The following is a 21,594-nucleotide window of genomic DNA, read 5'->3' on the forward strand; positions in this document are numbered from 1 at the left end:
TTTCACAGAAACATTTCAACTTTAGATACAAACTTACGGAGATGATGCTCTGGATCATACGCAATGTTACGAATGTTTTTCATGACTTAAAAATGATTTCAGTCAGTTGAAGATGACTCCCAACCATGAAGGCCTTTGGCTTCAACTGATGACACAAGATCGTTCAGAAATACAATCTGGTACGTGCAAATCGCTGATTAACTGTCAGAGAACTTGCAGAAGAGGTTAGCATCTCAAGTGTATCATGCTAAGACCTTTTGACTGAAAAATTGAACATGTATCAAGTAGGAGCAAGGTTTGTTCCTCGTTTGATGATTGAACAGCAGAAAGAACATTGTGTGGACATTTGTTCGCAAGTTCTTGAACAAGCCGATGACGATGAAACATTCGTGCAAAGGTTAATAACGGGAGACTAAAGCTGGGTTTACAGCTACACATTGAGACAAAAGTTCACTCATCACAATGGATTGGCAAAGGATCTCCATGCCCCAAGAAAGCAAGTCAGTCTTGATCCAATATCCACATGCAGTGATGCTCTGTGTTTTTTTGATTTTTATGGAATTATGCATTTTGAATTCTTGCCTCAAGGTGAAGCAGTGAACCATGCGTACTATCAAGGCATTTTACAGTTTTATCCATTTTATACATTTATTTTATACATTTTACAGTTACATCCGCACACTCAGCTTTGTCAATTCATTAGTTTTGTGCCAAAAATCAGATGACTGTACTCCCTCAGCCTCCTTATTCGCCAGACCTGGCTCCTTGGGATTTTTTCTTATTTCTGAAATTAAAATCAGCATTGAAAGACTATTGATGACATTAAAGTAAATTCGTTTCATCTCAAATGAAGATATGCAGGACTGCTTCACAAAGTGTAAAACATCGCTGGGAAAAGTGTGGGAATAGGGGAAGGGAATACTTTGAAGGGGACAAGGACCAATAATGTGTAAGAAAAAAAACAAAATAAGGTTTGGTTATTTTCTGAACAGACCTCGTATGTTTGCACAACTTTAATAAAATTGGTTCGTGAAAGGTTTCAAGGGACGTATCCTAGAATTAATGCTTCTGCAAAATCAGCAATTCAAGATTTAGTGAAAAAGTGGCGAACAACTGGCTGTGTTACCAATGGGAAGCGAGTAAAACAATGAACTGTTCAAACTCTGGAAGTTGCCACTGATATAGTGAATTGTATTGGAAGGAGTCTTCACTAGTCAATACGACGATTTGTTCAACAAATAGGAGTTTCTCGAACATCGTATTGGTGTATACTTCATGGTTTACAAATGAAATCCTATTGTGCGAGTGTTGTACATGAATTAAAATAACATGATAAGGATAAACGAGTAATATCTGAAAGGGATAGTCTACAAGAACAACTTGCTGATGTTGGAAGAGTTGAAAGACAATACATGACAAGAAATTACCAGGAATCCAGTTGGAGAATTACGAAATGTTTTTCTGAACATGATTCACTATGCTGAACTTTGTATAGCAGGTGGTAGTGAGCATTTTAAACAGACTTTAAAATTACATTGCAACATTGTGAATATTTCTTTTTTGAAAAAGGCTAATAGAGAATCAATAAATGTAAGTAATCTAATATTACATTTTGCTTTGTATTTTAATATTTTTATTTCCTGGGGCTGGTTTTATTTAGCCCACTCTGTATAAAATAATATGATTGTTGGATTTACCATTAAAAATAACAGATTGAAATTTAAAAAAAAATAAATTCTATTCTGTAAAAATTTGTGGAAACAATTTTTTAATTTTTTGACTGTTTTGACCTACTGGCCCATTAACAAGTAATTGCTTTTACTTATTTTTTATAGTTTTCAGGGTAGGAAATTTGTTCAATAATTATTGTAGAGATTGGAGCAGTTTATATCTATAATTTTTATTGGTAAATATTATTTTCTTTAAATTGCTGTGTTGTCATGCAAATTATTTTTCCCTCATAGGGAAGAGTACCTTAGAACACATAAATATTTATATACATTTATAACTTTTACTAAATGAAAAAATTTATTTAGAGTAGTTTTATTATTTTTCATTAAGAAAATAAGTTTGGTCATGAGAATAACAATTAATTATCATCTGTAAAGCTCATTGATTATTAAAATTTAAGCTGTATGCAAAGAGTAAAACTTGACATTTGTGGAACATCACATTCAGCTTTTTATTGTAGAGTATAGAAAGATCTTAAAAATCCGTTTGTTTTTTATGGTGTATAATTAATTATTCTCAAAAAATATGTATTGTACATACATAGTAAAAGGTAGTGTTTACAAATAATTACTTGTTTCTTCATTTCAGATGTTAAAGAGGCATTTCAGGGCACGCCTAGTTGGATGAACTTAGAAACTGCATGTCATTATATGAAATTATCTATAGCATCATACGGATGCCATTTTGTCTTATTTCAGCATTGTGTGACTGGTGTATTTAAATTGTTACGCTATATGACTTGCTGTGCTTGTCTCAGGTATTTGTTATTAAGTAACTATTTTCATTGTAAAATTACTTATAATTTAATGAAAAATCCATATAATAGTTAATTTCAGTGTAGAAGCATTTTTTTTTTTTTCATTTGCCAGTGGCAGAATTTTTATTCTCATTTTAATGAATTTTAGTGAAATATTTTGTTATAAATTAATGAATTATTAAAGAGTCTTATTTATTTATTTTGTGAGTAATATCCCTAGATAAATTATTTATATTATAAAAACACACAGTTTTTAAATCACAGTAAACCCCTCCCTTAAACGTCTACTTAAAAATATCTGTTGGACAGATTGGCATGAAATACCATTGAACTTTGTATGTAGTTAATGTTTTAAATGAAAACATTACAAAATATGCAGTTTGTAATTATATTATACAATTCAGGAGTGTGGTTGAAGAGTCATTATACAAATTGATAAATATTCTTTCAGTATAAATGTATTCTAAACGTGATTAACACATTTGTTTCTGTTCTTGTGTTTCTGTGGTTACTGCTCCTTGGTGTACCTGCAATTCTTTCTTTTTTTATTCTACCTCTTTTGAGTCAGTTCTGCGTATAGGGTAAGTCAAAAATTTAACTTAAATCTCATTCTAAACCTATAACTTCATAATTTATTTTTGATCAAGGAGGGTAAGGAATTATTCAATGGAGTGAAAACCTTTACTCAATCTTATAAATATAGGTTTAATTTATATTTATTTCTCAAACATGGCACCGCTGATATGTTAAATAAATAAATTAACAATTAATATAATCCACCTTATCAGCATGTTGATATGTTCTCTAGATCTTTTGGCTTACTTGGAAGCTATCATCAGGAGTTAAAATTAACACATTAAAGTCAAAGTTTAAAAATCATAGTTCTCCGTCATAGTCCAGTCCTACTAATATACTAGTAGGACCAGGACAGTCATGACTGTTTTAAAATTTTAACTATGATTTTTAAACTTTGACTAATGCATTAATTTAACTCCTGATGATGGCTTCCAAGTAAGCCGAAAGATCTAGAGAACGTATCAATGTGCTGGTAAGGTGGATTATATTAATTGTTAATTTGTTTGTCTAATTTATATTTGTTTCCATCTCTTCTGATAGGGACCAGCAAGTTCTGAATGATCTGTTTTAAAATATCACTCAGAATTATTTCTCTTATATATTACAGTCCAGTTCAATTCTACTTTTTTTAAATACTTTTTTCCATGAGTTTTTCAATATTATTTAATATTTCTCTAACAAATGAAGTCTTTACTATTGTTATTTGTTTAACAGTTAAATTAAATTTAAAAAAAAATTATTGCAATATTAAAAATTTAAAAAAATATCTTTTGATATCATAATTCAACTAATACTTATAGATTTATTCTTTCTAGATGCACTTTCATTCTAAATCTTTTACAGTTTCATAAATAATTGAAAAATTTGCTAACTTCCTTATCAGAATGATAATGACTTAGACTTTCATCTGAATGATCCCAAAGCTTCAAGATATATGTTGAATTAATCACAAATATATATATATATATGTGTGTGTGTGTGTATTTTTTGTTGGAATATTCAAATAATTCATTAACATATTGACCACTACGTTAATAAAATTTAATATTATATAAAATATAAACCACCAAAACACAGTAATTAGGTAAGTTAAACTTACTATATTAATTTCCAATTACTAGTTTCCACAGTATCCCGCATCTTCAGTTGGTATTAAATTCTATATCTATTACATTAAAACAAATTTTTTTAATTTTTTGTCATTTTATTTCAAATTATATTTTATATTTTGAAATTTTGTATATTATAATGAGCATATTAAGATCTAAATTTTAAACATAATTTCAAATAAAATGACAAAAAATAAAAGAAATCGTTTTAATGTAATAGATATACAATATAATACCCACTGAAGATGCGGAATACTGTGAAAACTAATTACTGGAAATTAATATGGTAAGTTGAACTTATCTAATTATTGTGTTTTGGTGGTTTATATACTCGTATCATATGATTTATATTTTATATGGAATATTGTATGTGTGTGTGTGTGTGTGTGTGTGTGTGTGTGTGTGTGTGTGTGTGTGTGTGTGTGTGTGTGTGTGTGTGTGTGTGTGTGTGTGTGTGTGTGTGTGTGTGTGTGTGTGTGTGTGTGTGTGTGTGTGTGTGTGTGTGTGTGTGTGTGTGTGTGTGTGTGTGTGTGTGTGTGTGTGTGTGTGTGTGTGTGTGTGTGTGTGTGTGTGTGTGTGTGTGTGTGTGTGTGTGTGTGTGTGTGTGTGCGCGTGCATGCGCGTGCATGTATGAACTTAAGATAAGATAATGTTTAGTAGTTTGTATTACATTTTTAAATAAAAGTGAAATTTGATATCTGTGTCTAACTATGTAATGTAATGTAATGAAATTATATTTATCCTTAGTATAAGAAATAGCAAATTAATTTTAAAAATGTATCAAGTTTGTGTGAAACAGGAGATACCTGGGATAAATTTTTTTTAATATATGTATAGTGTTTTTTTTTGTTTCAATAATGTTTTTGCAGTGCATACTGCTTCAAGTTGATAAATATATTAATTGATTAAAAAGCTTATTTTTTTTAAAACAAAGAAGAGTTTAATTAATTTTTCAAATGTAAATTTAAAACTGTGTAAAGAAAAAATGAAATAAATAATCTTCAAAAAAGTACTCTCATTTGACTAATAATCTCTTTATATTTACTGCTTTTGTGCAATTCAATAAACTATTTTCATAATACATCTAAAAATTATGTTTCATATTACATTCTAAAAACACAGTAAATGTCTTTAAGAAGTTTATCCATTTTTGAATAATGTATTAAAATTAATTTATAATTTAAATTTCTCTTCTAGAGTAAAATATTAGAATTAAATAAAATAATTAGAAAAAATATTCATCAATGTTTCATGATTCTTATAAAATCAATCAGATATTATTTGTGTTTAGAGAAAGTTACTCTGATATTATCTTTGTGAAATAGAAATTATGTTAAAATGTGGCTCTCTGCATTTTCAAAAGCAATAATGGAGGCGCCTTCCTTGGTAAAATATTCCAGAGGTAAAATAGTCCCCCGTTCGGATCTCCGGGTGGGGACTACTAAGGAAGGGGTCACCAGAAAAGTAAAAAATAACATTCTACGAGTCGGAGCGTGGAATGTTAGAAGCTTAAAAAGGGTTGGTAGGGTAGAAAATTTAAAAAGGGAAATGGATAGGGTAAACGTGGATATAGTAGGAATTAGTGAGGTTCGGTGGGAAGAGGAAGGCGACTTTTGGACAGGTGACTTTAGAGTAATTAACTCAGCGTCAAATAACGGGCAGGCAGGAGTAGGTTTCGTGATGAACAAGAAGATAGGGAGGAGAGCGGAGTATTTCAAGACGCATAGCGATAGAGTCATTGTAATAAGAATAAAATCAAAACTTAAACCGACAACGATTGTTAACGTCTATATGCCTACAAGCGCCCATGATGATGATGAGGTGGAGTGTGTATACGAAGAGATTGATGAAGCAATTAAACACGTAAAAGGAGATGAAAATTTAATAATAGTTGGAGATTGGAATGCAAGCATTGGAAAAGGCAAGGAAGGAAATATAGTGGGTGAATATGGGCTGGGCAAAAGGAATGAAAGAGGGGACCGACTTATAGAGTTTTGCACGAAGTATAATTTAGTAATTGCCAACACCCAATTTAAAAATCATAATAGAAGAATATACACTTGGAAAAAGCCAGGCGATACTGCAAGGTATCAGATAGATTATATCATGGTTATGCAAAGATTTAGAACTCAACTCGTTGACTGCAAAACTTACCCTGGAGCAGACATTGATAGCGACCATAATTTGGTGATAATGAAATGTAGATTGGGGTTTAAAAACCTGAAGAAAAGGTGTCAGATGAATCGGTGGAATTTAGAGAAGCTTGAGGAAGAGGAGGTAAAGAAGATTTTTGAGGAGGACATCGCAAGAGGTCTGAGTAAAAAAGATAAGGTAGAAAATGTAGAAGAAGAATGGGAGAATGTTAAAAAGGAAATTCCTAAATCAGCACAAGCAAACTTAGGCAGAATAAAGAGAACTGGTAGAAAACCTTGGGTTTCAGACGATATATTGCAGTTGATGCGTGAACGTAGAAAATATAAGAATGCTAGTGATGAAGAAAGTAAAAGGAACTATCGGCAATTAAGAAATGCTATAAACAGGAATTGCAAACTGGCGAAAGAAGAGTGGATTAAAGAAAAGTGTTCAGAAGTGGAAAGAGAAATGAACATTGGTAAAATAGACGGAGCATACAGGAAAGTTAAGGAAAATTTTGGGGTACATAAATTAAAATCTAATAATGTGTTAAACAAAGATGGTACACCAATATATAATACGAAAGGTAAAGTCGATAGATGGGTGAATATATTGAAGAGTTATACGGAGGAAATGAATTAGAAAATGGTGTTATAGAGGAAGAAGAGGAAGTTGAGGAGGATGAAATGGGAGAAACAATACTGAGATCTGAATTTAAGAGAGCATTAAAAGATTTAAATGGCAGAAAGGCTCCTGGAATAGACGGAATACCTGTAGAATTACTGCGCAGTGCAGGTGAGAAAGCGATTGATAGATTATACAAACTGGTGTGTAATATTTATGAAAAAGGGGAATTTCCGTCAGACTTCAAAAAAAGTGTTATAGTAATGATACCAAAGAAAGCAGGGGCAGATAAAAGTGAAGAATACAGAACAATTAGTTTAACTAGTCATGCATCAAAAATCTTAACTAGAATTCTATACAGAAGAATTGAGAGGAGAGTGGAAGAAGTGTTAGGAGAAGACCAATTTGGTTTCAGGAAAAGTATAGGGACAAGGGAAGCAATTTTAGGCCTCAGATTAATAGTAGAAGGAAGATTAAAGAAAAACAAACCAACATACTTGGCGTTTATAGACCTAGAAAAGGCATTCGATAACGTAGACTGGAATAAAATGTTCAGCATTTTAAAAAAATTAGGGTTCAAATACAGAGATAGAAGAACAATTGCTAACATGTACAGGAACCAAACAGCAACAGTAACAATTGAACAACATAAGAAAGAAGCCGTAATAAGAAAGGGAGTCCGACAAGGATGTTCCCTATCTCCGTTACTTTTTAATCTTTACATGGAACTAGCAGTTAATGATGTTAAAGAACAATTTAGATTCGGAGTAACAGTACAAGGTGAAAAGATAAAGATGCTACGATTTGCTGATGATATAGTAATTCTAGCCGAGAGTAAAAAGGATTTAGAAGACACAATGAACGGCATAGATGAAGTCCTACGCAAGAACTATCGCATGAAAATAAACAAGAACAAAACAAAAGTAATGAAATGTAGTAGAAATAACAAAGATGGACCGCTGAATGTGAAAATAGGAGGAGAAAAGATTATGGAGGTAGAATTTTGTTATTTGGAAAGTAGAATTACTAAAGATGGACGAAGCAGGAGTGATATAAAATGCCGAATAGCACAAGCTAAACGAGCCTTCAGTAAGAAATATAATTTTTTTACATCAAAAATGAATTTAAATGTCAGGAAAAGATTTTTGAAAGTGTATGTTTGGTGTGTCGCTTTATATGGAAGTGAAACTTGGACAATCGGAGTATCTGAGAAGAAAAGATTAAAAGCTTTTGAGATGTGGTGCTATAGGAGAATGTTAAAAATCAGATGGGTGGATAAAGTGACAAACGAAGAGGTATTGCGGCAAATAGATGAAGAAAGAAGCATTTGGAAAAATATAGTTAAAAGAAGAGACAGACTTATAGGCCACATACTAAGGCATCCTGGAATAGTCGCTTTAATATTGGAAGGACAGGTAGAAGGAAAAAATTGTGTAGGTAGGCCACGTTTGGAATATGTAAAACAAATTGTTAGGGATGTAGGATGTAGAGGGTATACTGAAATGAAACGACTAGCACTAGATAGGGAATCTTGGAGAGCTGCATCAAACCAGTCAAATGACTGAAGACAAAAAAAAAAGTTACATTGTGTGTAATTATTTTTCAATAAGATAATATTTTATTATCACTGAACAAATATGAACTTAAAATTGGTTAAATATTCTTAAAGTTTGATTTCAAATATATTACACTGGTAATATAAAAATGGAAGTTTTGACCAAAGTCAAAAAGCAATTGGCTGAGAGATCTTAACTATTGTAAAATTCATTGATAAATTATTTTATGATATAAGAGTCTATGTTGACTAAAAATTACTTACACTGCCTTTGTCATTATTATTTAATGATAATTAATAGTAGCATTATTATTTTTTATGAACTGTCTATTTCATGTGTAACAGTTGCTATAGAATATACTTTTATAATTTGATTTTCAGTTGCTTATTTTTTTGGATGTTTTCATTCATAAAGTTTTATTACTTATTACTTTCTCCTGTTATTTGTGTTTACTAATCATTTTTGTTATTTTTATATAGGAATAAGAAAACTGTGGTTAAAGATGACAACTGTTGTCTTTGTAGCTTAGCAGGTGTTAAGTATAGTTCTAAACTGGCTGAAGATGATATATTGTATGCAAATTTCAGAAACAGATTGTATGAGGTAATTCTATTAATTCATATATAAATTTTTCTCCAGTCTATGCTTTATTGTATAAAAATCTCTTTTAGTTGATAATTGACCCCCTTTTTATTCATTTTTTTTTTTGTCTTCAGTCATTTGACTGGTTTGATGCAACTCTCCAAGATTCCCTATCTAGTGCTAGTCGTTTCATTTCAGTATACCCTCTACATCCAACGTCCCTAACAATTTGTTTTACATATTCCAAACGTGGCCTGCCTACACAATTTTTTCCTTCTACCTGTCCTTCCAATATTAAAGCGACTATTCCAGGATGCCTTAGTATGTGGCCTATAAGTCTGTCTCTTCTTTTAACTATATTTTTCCAAATGCTTCTTTCTTCATCTATTTGCCGCAATACCTCTTCGTTTGTCACTTTATCCACCCATCTGATTTTTAACATTCTCCTATAGCACCACATCTCAAAAGCTTTTAATCTTTTCTTCTCAGATACTCCGATTGTCCAAGTTTCACTTCCATATAAAGCGACACACCAAACATACACTTTCAAAAATCTTTTCCTGACATTTAAATTCATTTTTGATGTAAAAAAATTATATTTCTTACTGAAGGCTCGTTTAGCTTGTGCTATTCGGCATTTTATATCACTCCTGCTTCGTCCATCTTTAGTAATTCTACTTTCCAAATAACAAAATTCTACCTCCATAATCTTTTCTCCTCCTATTTTCACATTCAGTGGTCCATCTTTGTTATTTCTACTACATTTCATTACTTTTGTTTTGTTCTTGTTTATTTTCATGCGATAGTTCTTGCGTAGGACTTGGAGTTCACTTGGAGTTCTGCAGCTGGTGGAATAAAAATCGACAACTCGTCGATTGTTTATTGTTATGTTTATTGAAGAGGCAGATTTCATTCAAGAGGCATCAACAACTTTTGCAATGAGCTTACATGAGCAGAAATAAATTCTCATGAAATGGTGGAAGGCAATTTTCAACACTAATTTACCATCAATGTATGGTGCAGCTTTCTTCACAATCAGCTGTTTGAACTGTTCATATTACCTGGCCGCTTAAATGCGTAGGTCTACTTACACTTTCTTCCAGAATTGCAGCAGCTGCTTGAAGATTTTCCTCTAGCACTGAGATGTAAATTATACTTCTAGCATGATGGTGCACCTTCCCACTTCTCTTGAGCCATTTCCACTCACTTAACTCATCATTTCCCTGAAAAATGATCAGTTGTTGAGGTTCACATTCCTGGCCACCAAGATTGCCTGATCTAACTCCTTTATATTTTTGCGTCTGGGATGAATGAAAAATATATTCTACACAAACAAAAATATATTCTCATAAGAAACTAATTGTCCACATTATAGATGTGGCTGAGCAACTTAAGGACAGCCCTAAAGAACTAAAAAGAGCAACAAAAGCAGTACAGAAGTGTGCCAAAAATTGTTTTGAAAATGGCAGGCCCATTTTTGAACATTTATTATAAATTAGTACGTATAATGCACTTTGGTCTAGTGTACTGTTTCTAAATAAAATTCAAATTTTCTTTATTTTATTAAACATATTTTACCCATTTTGTTCAGAATTAAATTCTGTACAAGTTTTGTTTTAAAGTTTTGTGTATTTATTATACCTATTTAACATTATTGTATGTCAAATGTAAAAAAAAAACAGATTCTTTTACCGCAATTTATTGGTTTTCGCCCCACATTTCTCAAAAAATACTGTGGATATGGTTCTGGGATGCATTTTATTCAAATTTTCAGGTCAAAAATCATAAGAAATCACTAATTCTGTCCCTTAATGAACGTCCTAAATATATCAGTACGACCTCATTTCATTGGGGTAGCTGAAATCCAAGCAAAATGTTTTACTAGTCATAACTCGCAAATGAAGTATTTAGGACATATGTTTATTGAATTTTTTCCATTATTTTCATTACTAGAATAAGTTATGAATCTCCTGGGAGAACTTCATGATGCATCTGTGTATGTCTATGTTGATTATGGATCTAAATTTGTCAAAGTCAATCCAGAGGATTTATTTTTTAAATATTTTGCACTCATATTAATTTCTGGTATTATTACAATTTATATTTACATATCAGACATCAAAAATTTAAAATCAAAGATCATGCACATGGTACATATGATCTAAATCGTGAAGTAACATGGTTGAGGAATTATTTAACTTGCAATGTGCAGTATTCAATGTTATGAATAGTTGAAATTTTGGTTGAACTATTTTACTTATCCAAAGTACTTGTTTTACAAAACAGTTTACTTTTGCTACCATTATTATTATTATTATTTTTCTATTAAAATAATTAATAGTGTGAATACATTACTCACAAAATTCACTTCCAAAAACCTAAATGATCACAAAATTGTTTATTTACTGTCATTGTTACTTAGAAATTTGGGTTATTTTATTCAGGTTATGGGTTTTAGAGGCAAAAATGTACATAAAACCAATTGCATGTTTTATTATGTTTTAATAAGTTTATTATTCAATAATTAATACATACATATCTTCTTTTGTTAATGCTAGAATTGGTCTTTTGCAGCTGATCTCCAAATATCACAGTTCTCTGCAAGTCCATTAAACTATATTTTATATATATATAAAGTAGAGGCCTAGTAGTTGTCCTTAAGATATTGCCTTGGTCCGAATGTGAAATGAAACTATCTTGCTGTTACTCTATGTGTACTGAGGCATATTATGTTAAGCATCATAAAATTTGGCAGATAACTTTGCTGTGTAACTGTAACATAAAAAAAAAAAATAGTAGAAAAAATTTAACTACACTATTAGGTTGATCAGTTTTCTCTGTAAAATGTATTTAACAACACTTGCACATCATTTTTTTACTTTTTTTTTATTAGCATAGTAATAGGAAAATAGTTTTTCAGGAGATTTTTGGAAGAGTAAAATTTAGACTACTATAAAAAGAATAGCAGATGTTGATAAAAAATTTTATATTCTAATATATTTTTCATATAATCCTTATTTATTACTCTGCCAAGTACCAGTTCGTTAAACTGGTACTTTTTACTTCCATGTACAAAGTAAAGCATGTAAAGTAAAGTAAAATTGTGATCGTGAAAAAATTTGATTTTCAGATTTCAATGGAAATATCCATTTTGACCATCCCTGAATCCATTTTGACTAGTTTGGCGTGACATCTGCTTGTACGTATGTGCATATGTATCTTGCATAACTAAAAAAAAAATAGCCGTAGGATGTTGAAATTTTGGATTTAGGATTGTTGTAACATCTAGCTGTGCACCTTATCTTTTGATTACAATTGACTGGACCAAAAGTGTCTAAAAAAGCCAGAAATCCAAAAACTTTGGATTTTGGACATTTTCTTAACTGAAGTAATAAGCCCTCATTGAGAGCTTTTCAACGATAAACCATAAGTGATAATTATTTTCATTGGTTCCAGAGTTATAGCTAAATAAAATTTTAATTAATGAAATATTTGGATCTTACAAGGTGAGGGCACATCGGTTCAAATCGGACTTCATCTCCTTTTTTTTAACTTTTTTTTTAATTTAAATATATTGATTTATTAATAATTGTTAACTTTTGATTGTATAAAAAATTTTACAATAAATAATAATTCAATAGTACAATAAAAAAAATATCAGAATGAAATGAAATTTTATGTACTTTTTATTTAAAAAAAAATGTGTATATGAGATTTAATAGGCATACAAGTAAGTCATAGAGTTTTTTCAAATATGCCCATGATTGTTTTTGCAAAAGAAGCGCATTCTGGGATGTGATGATTGTTTTGTGATAAATTTGGTATTGTTGGAATCATCAGTGCAACATGAATTCAACAATAATGATTTGAAATTGGAATAAAATTATGGAAATGCAAGATGATTGTAGGTTTGAAGCTACTTTGTGTATTAAAAATATGCATTTATAACAGCAGTCTTCTATTCAAGCATTGATAGTTTTGACTTAATATTATAATGTTGTGAATAGTAAGTACTAAATTACAGCTAAGTACTTGAATGAAAGAACTGTCTGTTTTCATAAATAAAAAAAGAAGAAAACTACACAGAACATCTTTTTATACATTTTACATAGAAAAAATTGATTAATCTAGTGATTCTCAAACTGTGTGCCATGGGGAGCCGCAGCCTCTTCACAGGGGTGCCACGAAATACTGTAAAAATTTCATAATTAATTGAATCAAGACATTAATTGAATCAACCACATACCTTATACTACTTCTCTACATAATCGCCACATGAATTAAGACATTTATTGTAACGATACACCGGCTTCAATATACTCTTGTCGTATTCTTCTGCTGCCAGTCCATTTAGCCACTGATTATTAATTTAATGTTAATAAAGTAAAAAATAATGAAGATACACAAGTTTTATCTATTTTGATCTCTTACTTACAAATAGTCATACTTTTACTTAAGGTAGGGTGCCATGGAAAAATTTTAATTGAAAAAGGGTGCTGCAACTAGGAAACGTTTGGGAACCACTGGATTAATCTAATGGTGTAATTAGAATTTTTCTGCAATTTTTTTTTAATGAAAATAGTACAGCAAAATCAGCTACCAAATTATCTACTGCTTAATATAATAAGTAGATCTTCATTGGGTAAACAGTTGTTCTGTGAACAGTATTGAAAAAAATAGATCTGACCACACACCTTGTGTAAAGTTAACCTTACTATAGAACTTATGTGAGCACATGATACATGTTCGACAATCTACATGTTAAGCCTTACTCAAGACCAAATGCTCAGATCTTTATTTATTTAAACACAGAGGGAGTTCCTGTGGTGGTCATTGTAAGTTTCTTTTGGATAACATCAGTGAAAGATTCTCCATATGAACAATTACATGATCATGTAGATGATTTGAATATATGAGAGGTTATCTCTAAAGTAAATACCATTTCATTGTAAATAAATTTATTCTGAAAACTTTATTAATATTGTTTTTGTTTCTCCTAAACCACATACCTTATACTACTTCTCTACATAATCGCCACATGAATTAAGACATTTATTGTAGCAATACACCAGCTTCAATATACCCTTGTCGTATTCTTCTGTTGCCAGTCCATTTAGCCACTGATTAACAGCATTTTTAAGTTCATCGTCACCTGTGAATTGCTTACCACTCAAAGATTTTTTTTCAATTACCCAGACAAATGGTAATCAGAAGGAGCTAAGTCTGGACTATATGGTGGGTGATTGTAAAATTCCCTTCTAAATGTTTCAGTAAATCATGTGTCGGACCCACAACATGTGGACGTGCATTATCGTGCAGCAGGACGATGCCATCGGTCAGCCGCCCATGTCATGATTTTGAATGGCAAGCTGTAACTTAAGTAGAGTTTCGCAGTAGGCTTCTGCATTTATAGTTGTTCCATGTAGCCTGAAATCAATCAGCAGTATGCCAAACCAATCCCAAAAGACTGTGGCCATCAGTTTGCTTCCAAATGGCTGTGGCTTGACCTTTGTTGGTCTGGTAGGTGATTGAGGATGATGCTATTCACTTGACTGCTGTTTTCTCTGTGGCATGTAATACAAAATCCGTGATTCATCGCCGGTAACAAATGAATTAAGGAACTCATCACCATTTTCTGTGTAGCGCATCAAAGATTCAAAAGCAGATCTCATTCGGATTTTTTTATGATGTTCTATTAAGATGTGTGGCACCCAACATGCACAAAAATTCTGAAGCCTAAATGGTCATGAACAATGCGACCAATAACTGCTCTTGAAACATCAGAAAAAGAAGGGCCAGGTCGAAAATCGTTGTGCGACGATCTCTCTGATTTCATCATCGACGCGTTTCAACAAGTTCTCGGTGGTTATGGAAAGTTTTGTTTCATTGATTTAAATTGGATTTTTGCTTATTTGAATTGATTTTTCATCCAGTAATTCAAATATTGTAAACAAAACATATGTTGTAAGTATTTCAAAATTTGTCATTGTGTTACTCGTTTTAAAATTAAAAATTTTTAGTTTTAATTTTTTATATAATTGCTTTTGTATGAACTATATGTGTTTTAGTTACCATTTTGTGTTATTGCTGATCACAAAACTAAGTCAGTTGTAATTACGATAAGAGGTTCAATGTCTTTAAGAGACATATTCACTGATCTTACTGGTGTTCCAGAAAAACTAGAAGTGGAGGGTGTACCTGAAGATTCCATGGTAATTGTTTGTTTTGTATTTTACATTATGTTGTCATTCATTATGTTTTATTTTTTATGTTTATTGTTGTGTGTGATATTTTTTATGTTCTTACCGTAAAAGATCTTAACTATATGGTGTTTCATCTCATATAGGGAGGGTTCAGAGATTGTTGTCTGTAAAAATATATATATATATTTTTTATTTTACTATGACTTTATTTCCTCATATATTTATTGTAATTTATATCTTCTTTACTCAATAATACTTAGTCTTTATTTACTATGTTGTGGTATATAGTGAATAAATAAGAATGACATTCTTTACTGCAAATTATTTATTTCAGAATATGATTATGTGATGTAATATAAAGTTACATGTGATTCATTAAACATTACAGTTGCATCTTAATTGTTACGTGTTAACTGATACTATGCTTGTATAAGAAAGTTCTGATGAAAGTGGATAATTCTGAATATAATCTTACTATTTAACTATAATGTTAGCAACAATGAATACACTTATACAATAGCTTGAACCAATTTTAAAGAAGCTATTGGCCATTTTATCACAGTGTACCATTTGCTTTCCTTTAACTGGGAATAAATGATGACTATGGCAGTAGTTAATTGTGAATTCTAAGTGGAGATTTGATTTCTCCATTCAACATTTTATAATAGTGCTAAATTTTTGAATGAATTTTGTGAAATTTATGGACCTAGAGAATGAATAAAAAAATAGTTAAGTGTGTGGCATCAAGAGTTAAATGAAGACTACACAAATATTTATGATAAAGAGAGGAGTTGAAATTGCAGTGTTCAGATATATGATCTAGAATGCTTTTTTTATGAAGTTAAAAAAAAAGATTGATGGTTTACAATTAATGCTTTGATTTTTACTTTTTTTTTTTGTAAAGAATAGTGTATAAAATTATCACAGGAAAACTCTCGTTTCATGAATATTTGTACAGTCTTCATTAAACTCATAGTGCCACACACTTACCTCTGTATTCATTACTGTATGTCAGATGGTTCCTGTTATTGTTAACTAACAGGGACAAAAATTCAGTGTTAGTATCTGCAATGCATTTTTGAATTTATGAGTTTTGAATTTTCAATTTTGCAGTTGTTATTATTTATTATGATTATTACAGTGTGTGCCTATGCAATACTACATGGCACTGTTCAGAAAATCAGAAATTTTATTAGTAACTTTTGATCATCTTACTTGTCACCTTACATGTCTTTCATCATCTAGAGAATAGTTTTTATTCTTTAGAGTTCTAGAAGATTTAAAAGTTTAAACAGTATTGCTAAATTGACTTAAATCTCTACTGGCATATTTTTGTGCACAGGTGGATTTCTATGAATAAAATGATTATAGATAAAATAAGGCAATAAAATGATTATTTGTTAATAGTAAAATGTACTCAGAGATTAGAGGAGAGTAGATAGAATAATAAAACTTTTAGTTACAAATAATGAACAGATTTATAATATTTATAAATAAATTTGTATATTTAAGAATTCAGTTCAACTTTTACTTGAATATCTAGGCCCACAATATTTTTCCTGGTTTGAAGTGGAACTAAATTATATTTGGATTAGTCTACAATCTAAAAGATTCTTACGATCCAATTTTCAGTTTTGGGTTCAAGGATTTAAGAGACATGATTTAAATATTTCATATGTACCACATTGGTATTTGTATTAAATGTTTGATACATAAGAGAAGAACATTGTGGTGGTACCATAGTGACATTTGTTCATAATCATTTTCACATAACTGCTTAGTTTAATATTTTATGATACTATTGTTATACAATTATGTACACAAATAGCACAGGGTTCTTGACCCTGAAATAAAATGTAATAAATTATTTTTCAATAATGGCTTAATTGAAAAGTTAATTAGTGCATCATTGAATGCAAGTTATCTTGTATTGAAATAAAATAAAATAGTAAATAGAAAAATAAACTTACACTGACAATTCCGTAGAACAACCGGAAACAATGAAACAACAAAAACAAAATAAACATAACACAAAACAAACTAAATATAATTTTAAATAACAAAACTGTAAAGATTATATTAAATCTTCCAAAGATTGTAACATTGTTATGAGACTTCCTTTTTTTTCAGCATAATTTCTCCCCTTTTTATCCAGAGATACCTGCAGCCTTTGTCCTACAGCTTGGTTGCTATTGCCAGAAAACTGACTTTCAACTTTCGTTTTCTGCATTAGGCCATCTTTGTCCGTACTCCTTAGAGATTTAACCACATTAATAGCAGGTCCCTCAGCATTCTTATTTTTCTTTAAATTCATCATCTTCAGTTGGGTAATTAAGAGCATTGCTGAAATTCTGGATGACTGAAAACATATTTTCAATAGGGGATTCCAGAATACAAAAGTTTCAGCATATTGGTATTGGAATATGGCTCCAATTCATCACACCTGATCTGAAGCTCACAGTTTCTTTATCCCAAAACTGTAATCTCATAAGTTTAAAATTCTATCAACTCCTAGATTTTCTCTATATATTTTATCTACAATCTAACTTCTGTAATCGGGTTAAAGATATATTTCAGCATAAAACTTTCCTCATTGGATGTATCATGTATAATATTGCTCAATCTTTTTCCGTATTACAAAAACCTCACCTTGATATTTTATTTTCTTCGTCCAGAAATATTTTCTTCATTCATCATTAAAAATTGCACTTGTAACATGAAATATGCCATGGCAGTTATGATAAGTAATCTGCAATTGTTGATCTGTTACAGATTTTGCGCATTTGATACAAAATATAATAATAATAATAAAAGTAGTTTTAGCCTCAAATACTTATTTAAGAACTATAGCACAACTGCACTTGACTACTGCTTACTCATAATACAGATGTTTTGCTTATTTAAGCAACTTATAACTTATATGTTGTCATGCTTGCAAACCTCAGCAATAAAGTCAGCTCTTTCTTTGAATATTTATTTTATTTTCTGTAATGTATTAAAGCTTTTATTTATTAAACATTCAACAGTTTATATGCTTAACATGATTTGTTTCAGGCACATAAAGGAATGTTAATGTGTGCTGTTAGATTGAAAAAACACATAGAAGACATGGGTATATTAGATAAAACATTTGCAATGTACCCTACATATAATCTTGTATTAACAGGTAACATTTAATTTAAACAGCATTATCTTTTTTTCATATATCTTTAAAAGAAAAAAAAAAATAACTATTAGCATGACTGTTACATACATAGTGAATAAACATTTTATTCTTATTATTAATTTATTTTGTATTTTTTCTTCTTGTATTTTAATTGGCATCAACTGCCATTACGACGGATATTAGCCACTAATAAAAGCCTGCTGCACACAGGGAAACTATATCCAGTTTTGTTTAACTCTGGTGATCTATTGAATTTGATTCATTAACTCACTCACTGTAATTCATTCATTTTGTAACTGAAAAATAATGATATTTTTTCACTCCAAAAACTTGACAAATTATTGTTCTTTTAATTTTTTTAAAAATGGTAATGCAAGCTTATTAGATACAGAATAATATCTAAATTAATTACTACTTTCTTTGAATATTTTTCAATAATTATTTCCTCAAAATAGAATTTAAAACTTTTTGTAGGTATAGTAACTTTAGAAAAGTTTTAGTATATTTCATATATTGAATAGAAATGTTTTCAAATTAAATTAATTATTACTTGATTAGCACATCATTTTAATATTACAGTAAATTTAACTGGTTACTCTTTGTTTATAATAATTATTATAGAGCAGAAGGCTGTTCATTGTGTGTACTTAAAACAGGAGAAAGAATTCTGTGTTTTATTTTTAAAAGTTTGATATTACTTGCAGTTTCCGCCAAGTAATGGCGAGCGAGGATTGGTGACTATTACTACCTATTGTAAAAACATGTTCCTTGCCCTTAGTAATCCCCCTTACCAAATTCGTTCAGTTCTATTTTTAACAAATGAATGCAAAAATTTTGAAATGAAATACAGTCGGCTAATTCTGTACTGTACATTGTAAAATGTAATAATGGATGACAAAATTTTATCTATTTCTAATTACATGATAAATATTGCAGTAGTTGGTTATTACTGTAACTTTAGTTACTTACTGGAAAATGAATTATCAGTTTTAATTCCTCAGCTAGAATGTTCTCCAAGCTGTCACCACTAGTTTCACTGTAATTGTCACTATTATAACTATCACTACATAAAGAGACAATGAAAGATACTATCAGAGAATCTATTAATGATTCTTGGCTCCAATATTCACCTTTGTTTTTTTAAATCTTTTCAAAGTAAGGTCTCCAGTGTTCATAGCTCATTGAATTCATTTTACCTTTATACAGTTTCTGCACTTTTGACATCTTAAACGTTGTGTTTGGCTTACAACATGATCTTTTACCTCTTACCATACCATCTAGATTGGATTTAAATCAGGATGGTAAGGTGAAAGCCAAAGAACTTGATGCCCACTTCTTTCTAACAGTTCATCAAATTGGTTTCATTTTCAGTTACTGTTGTTCAATTTATTTAGTGCATAAAGTTGTAGTTTACGCATTTGAGACAAAAGTGGAATATGATGTTTTTGTAGTCAGTCATGTCTTATTTCTTGCTTGATGACAGCGGATGTTTTTCAGAAAGGATATTATGATACAGAGCATTATCAATAACTACTACAGACTCAGGAGGAAGGTTAGGAACTAATTTTTCTTCAGCCCATTTCAAATAAGTTTTAGTATGCATGCTATCATGGTAATCACCACTTTTTGATTTGGCTGTCTAAGTTAACATTGCATTTGAAATAAAGCACATTTCACTTCTGGGGTGAATTATAATTAAGCATTTACCTTTATTTATTGGCAAATGAAGTCCTGCACCACTGTCATTAGCCCATGATTTTGCTGCTGATTGAGATAATAAAACATAGTATTCATCCAAATATATGATCACCCAGTTACATTCTCTAAAATCACTGATTGGCTGCAAATATGAAATCATTTTCTGCCTAATATCATGTTTTACAACTAAAATTTCCCTTTCGTTTTCTGTTTTGTGTTACTTAAAACCTAATTCTTTCAAAATTATTTGCTCTTAAACTAGTTTCATTGCCATTAAAATTAATTTGAATTTTTAATTCTTTACTTCTTTACAGAGGTCCTTTCTTTGAGTGAAATTCATTCACAGTTTGCCTAACCATACCTTTATCAAATCATCTAATCCGGTAACTGGTTTAGAACGTTTATTTTTTTTCAGGGTGATGAACAAACATTCTGGCCCCTTGGATTGAAGAAGTTCTATTTTTTCTTTTCTTGAACTTTGAACCTGAATTCTGGAAATGCTACAGTTTTCTCTTCACACTTCTTGTATAGGAATTAAATACTTGTCATTTTTTAATTTTCCTACAGCTAAACATTCTTTCTTCATGAAATCATACACATTTACAATTTCATGTGCCTGTCTTCAAAGTTTTTTACCCTTCACAACAGGGTTAAATTCAGCCATAATTAGTTAATTAGTTAATTGACCATGTAACAAAATACACAACACATGCCAAAAGAACCATACCGAGAGGCAGAACCACAGAACTGAACTATATATACATGGAAAAGCAAAAGAGAAACAAAAATAAAATAAAATATAAATAATTGTTTTGTATTTGAAACAACAGTTGCATCATGTTTATGCTACTAAGAGATGACTAATCATGGTGTGCCAATGATTTAGAGAACAATAGTATAGCAATGACATGCGGGCTGATCATCCAAGCTCACCGTTACATGGTGGCTACTGTATATAAGATTATTACAGTTGTTTTGTTATTCAGATAATATGCTGTCTGTCTGGTTTGAGTAACATATTGCATGTTTATCTCTTCGTATTGTATCAGAAATAAATTTAATTGCTCAATATATCTATAGCAATGAATAAAACATGATTTTGTCTATTAGGATTTTGTTCTGTTCTCACTCATTACAAATTCCAGATGGAAGAGTGTCAATGGCTTATGAACAGACTTAGCATCCAACTATTATTACAGATGATTACTGCACCAAATAGATGCATTTGTCAGACAGAATCATAGACACACGCACGCACACACACACACACACACACACACACACACACACACACACACACACACACACACACACACACACACACACACACACACACACACACACACACACACACACATACACACACACACACACACACACACACACACACACACACACACTCACACACACTCACACACTCACACACTTAATGACATTCATGAAAAGTGTTTGTTCCTTT

The 21,594-nt window shown here is 30.7% G+C and overlaps 1 protein-coding gene across 4 annotated transcripts in view; it reads left to right on the forward strand.

Annotated features, from left to right (window-relative positions):
* LOC142324083 (diacylglycerol lipase-beta-like) overlaps positions 1–21,594 on the forward strand; it is a 284,175-nt gene that overhangs the window by 234,940 nt on the left and 27,641 nt on the right. For all 4 annotated transcript variants that reach the window (XR_012756212.1, XM_075364715.1, XM_075364714.1 and 1 more), the window contains exons 7-10: positions 2,320–2,488; positions 8,966–9,089; positions 15,137–15,280; positions 18,326–18,437. Coding sequence is in view for 3 of the 4 variants with exons in the window: in XM_075364715.1 (XP_075220830.1) it covers positions 2,320–2,488; positions 8,966–9,089; positions 15,137–15,280; positions 18,326–18,437 (549 nt within the window). In the remaining variant the exon portion in view is untranslated. The remainder of the gene's footprint in view (positions 1–2,319; positions 2,489–8,965; positions 9,090–15,136; positions 15,281–18,325; positions 18,438–21,594) is intronic.

This window comes from Lycorma delicatula, chromosome 4 (assembly GCF_047948215.1).
Source record: "Lycorma delicatula isolate Av1 chromosome 4, ASM4794821v1, whole genome shotgun sequence".
NCBI lineage: Eukaryota > Metazoa > Arthropoda > Insecta > Hemiptera > Fulgoridae > Lycorma > Lycorma delicatula.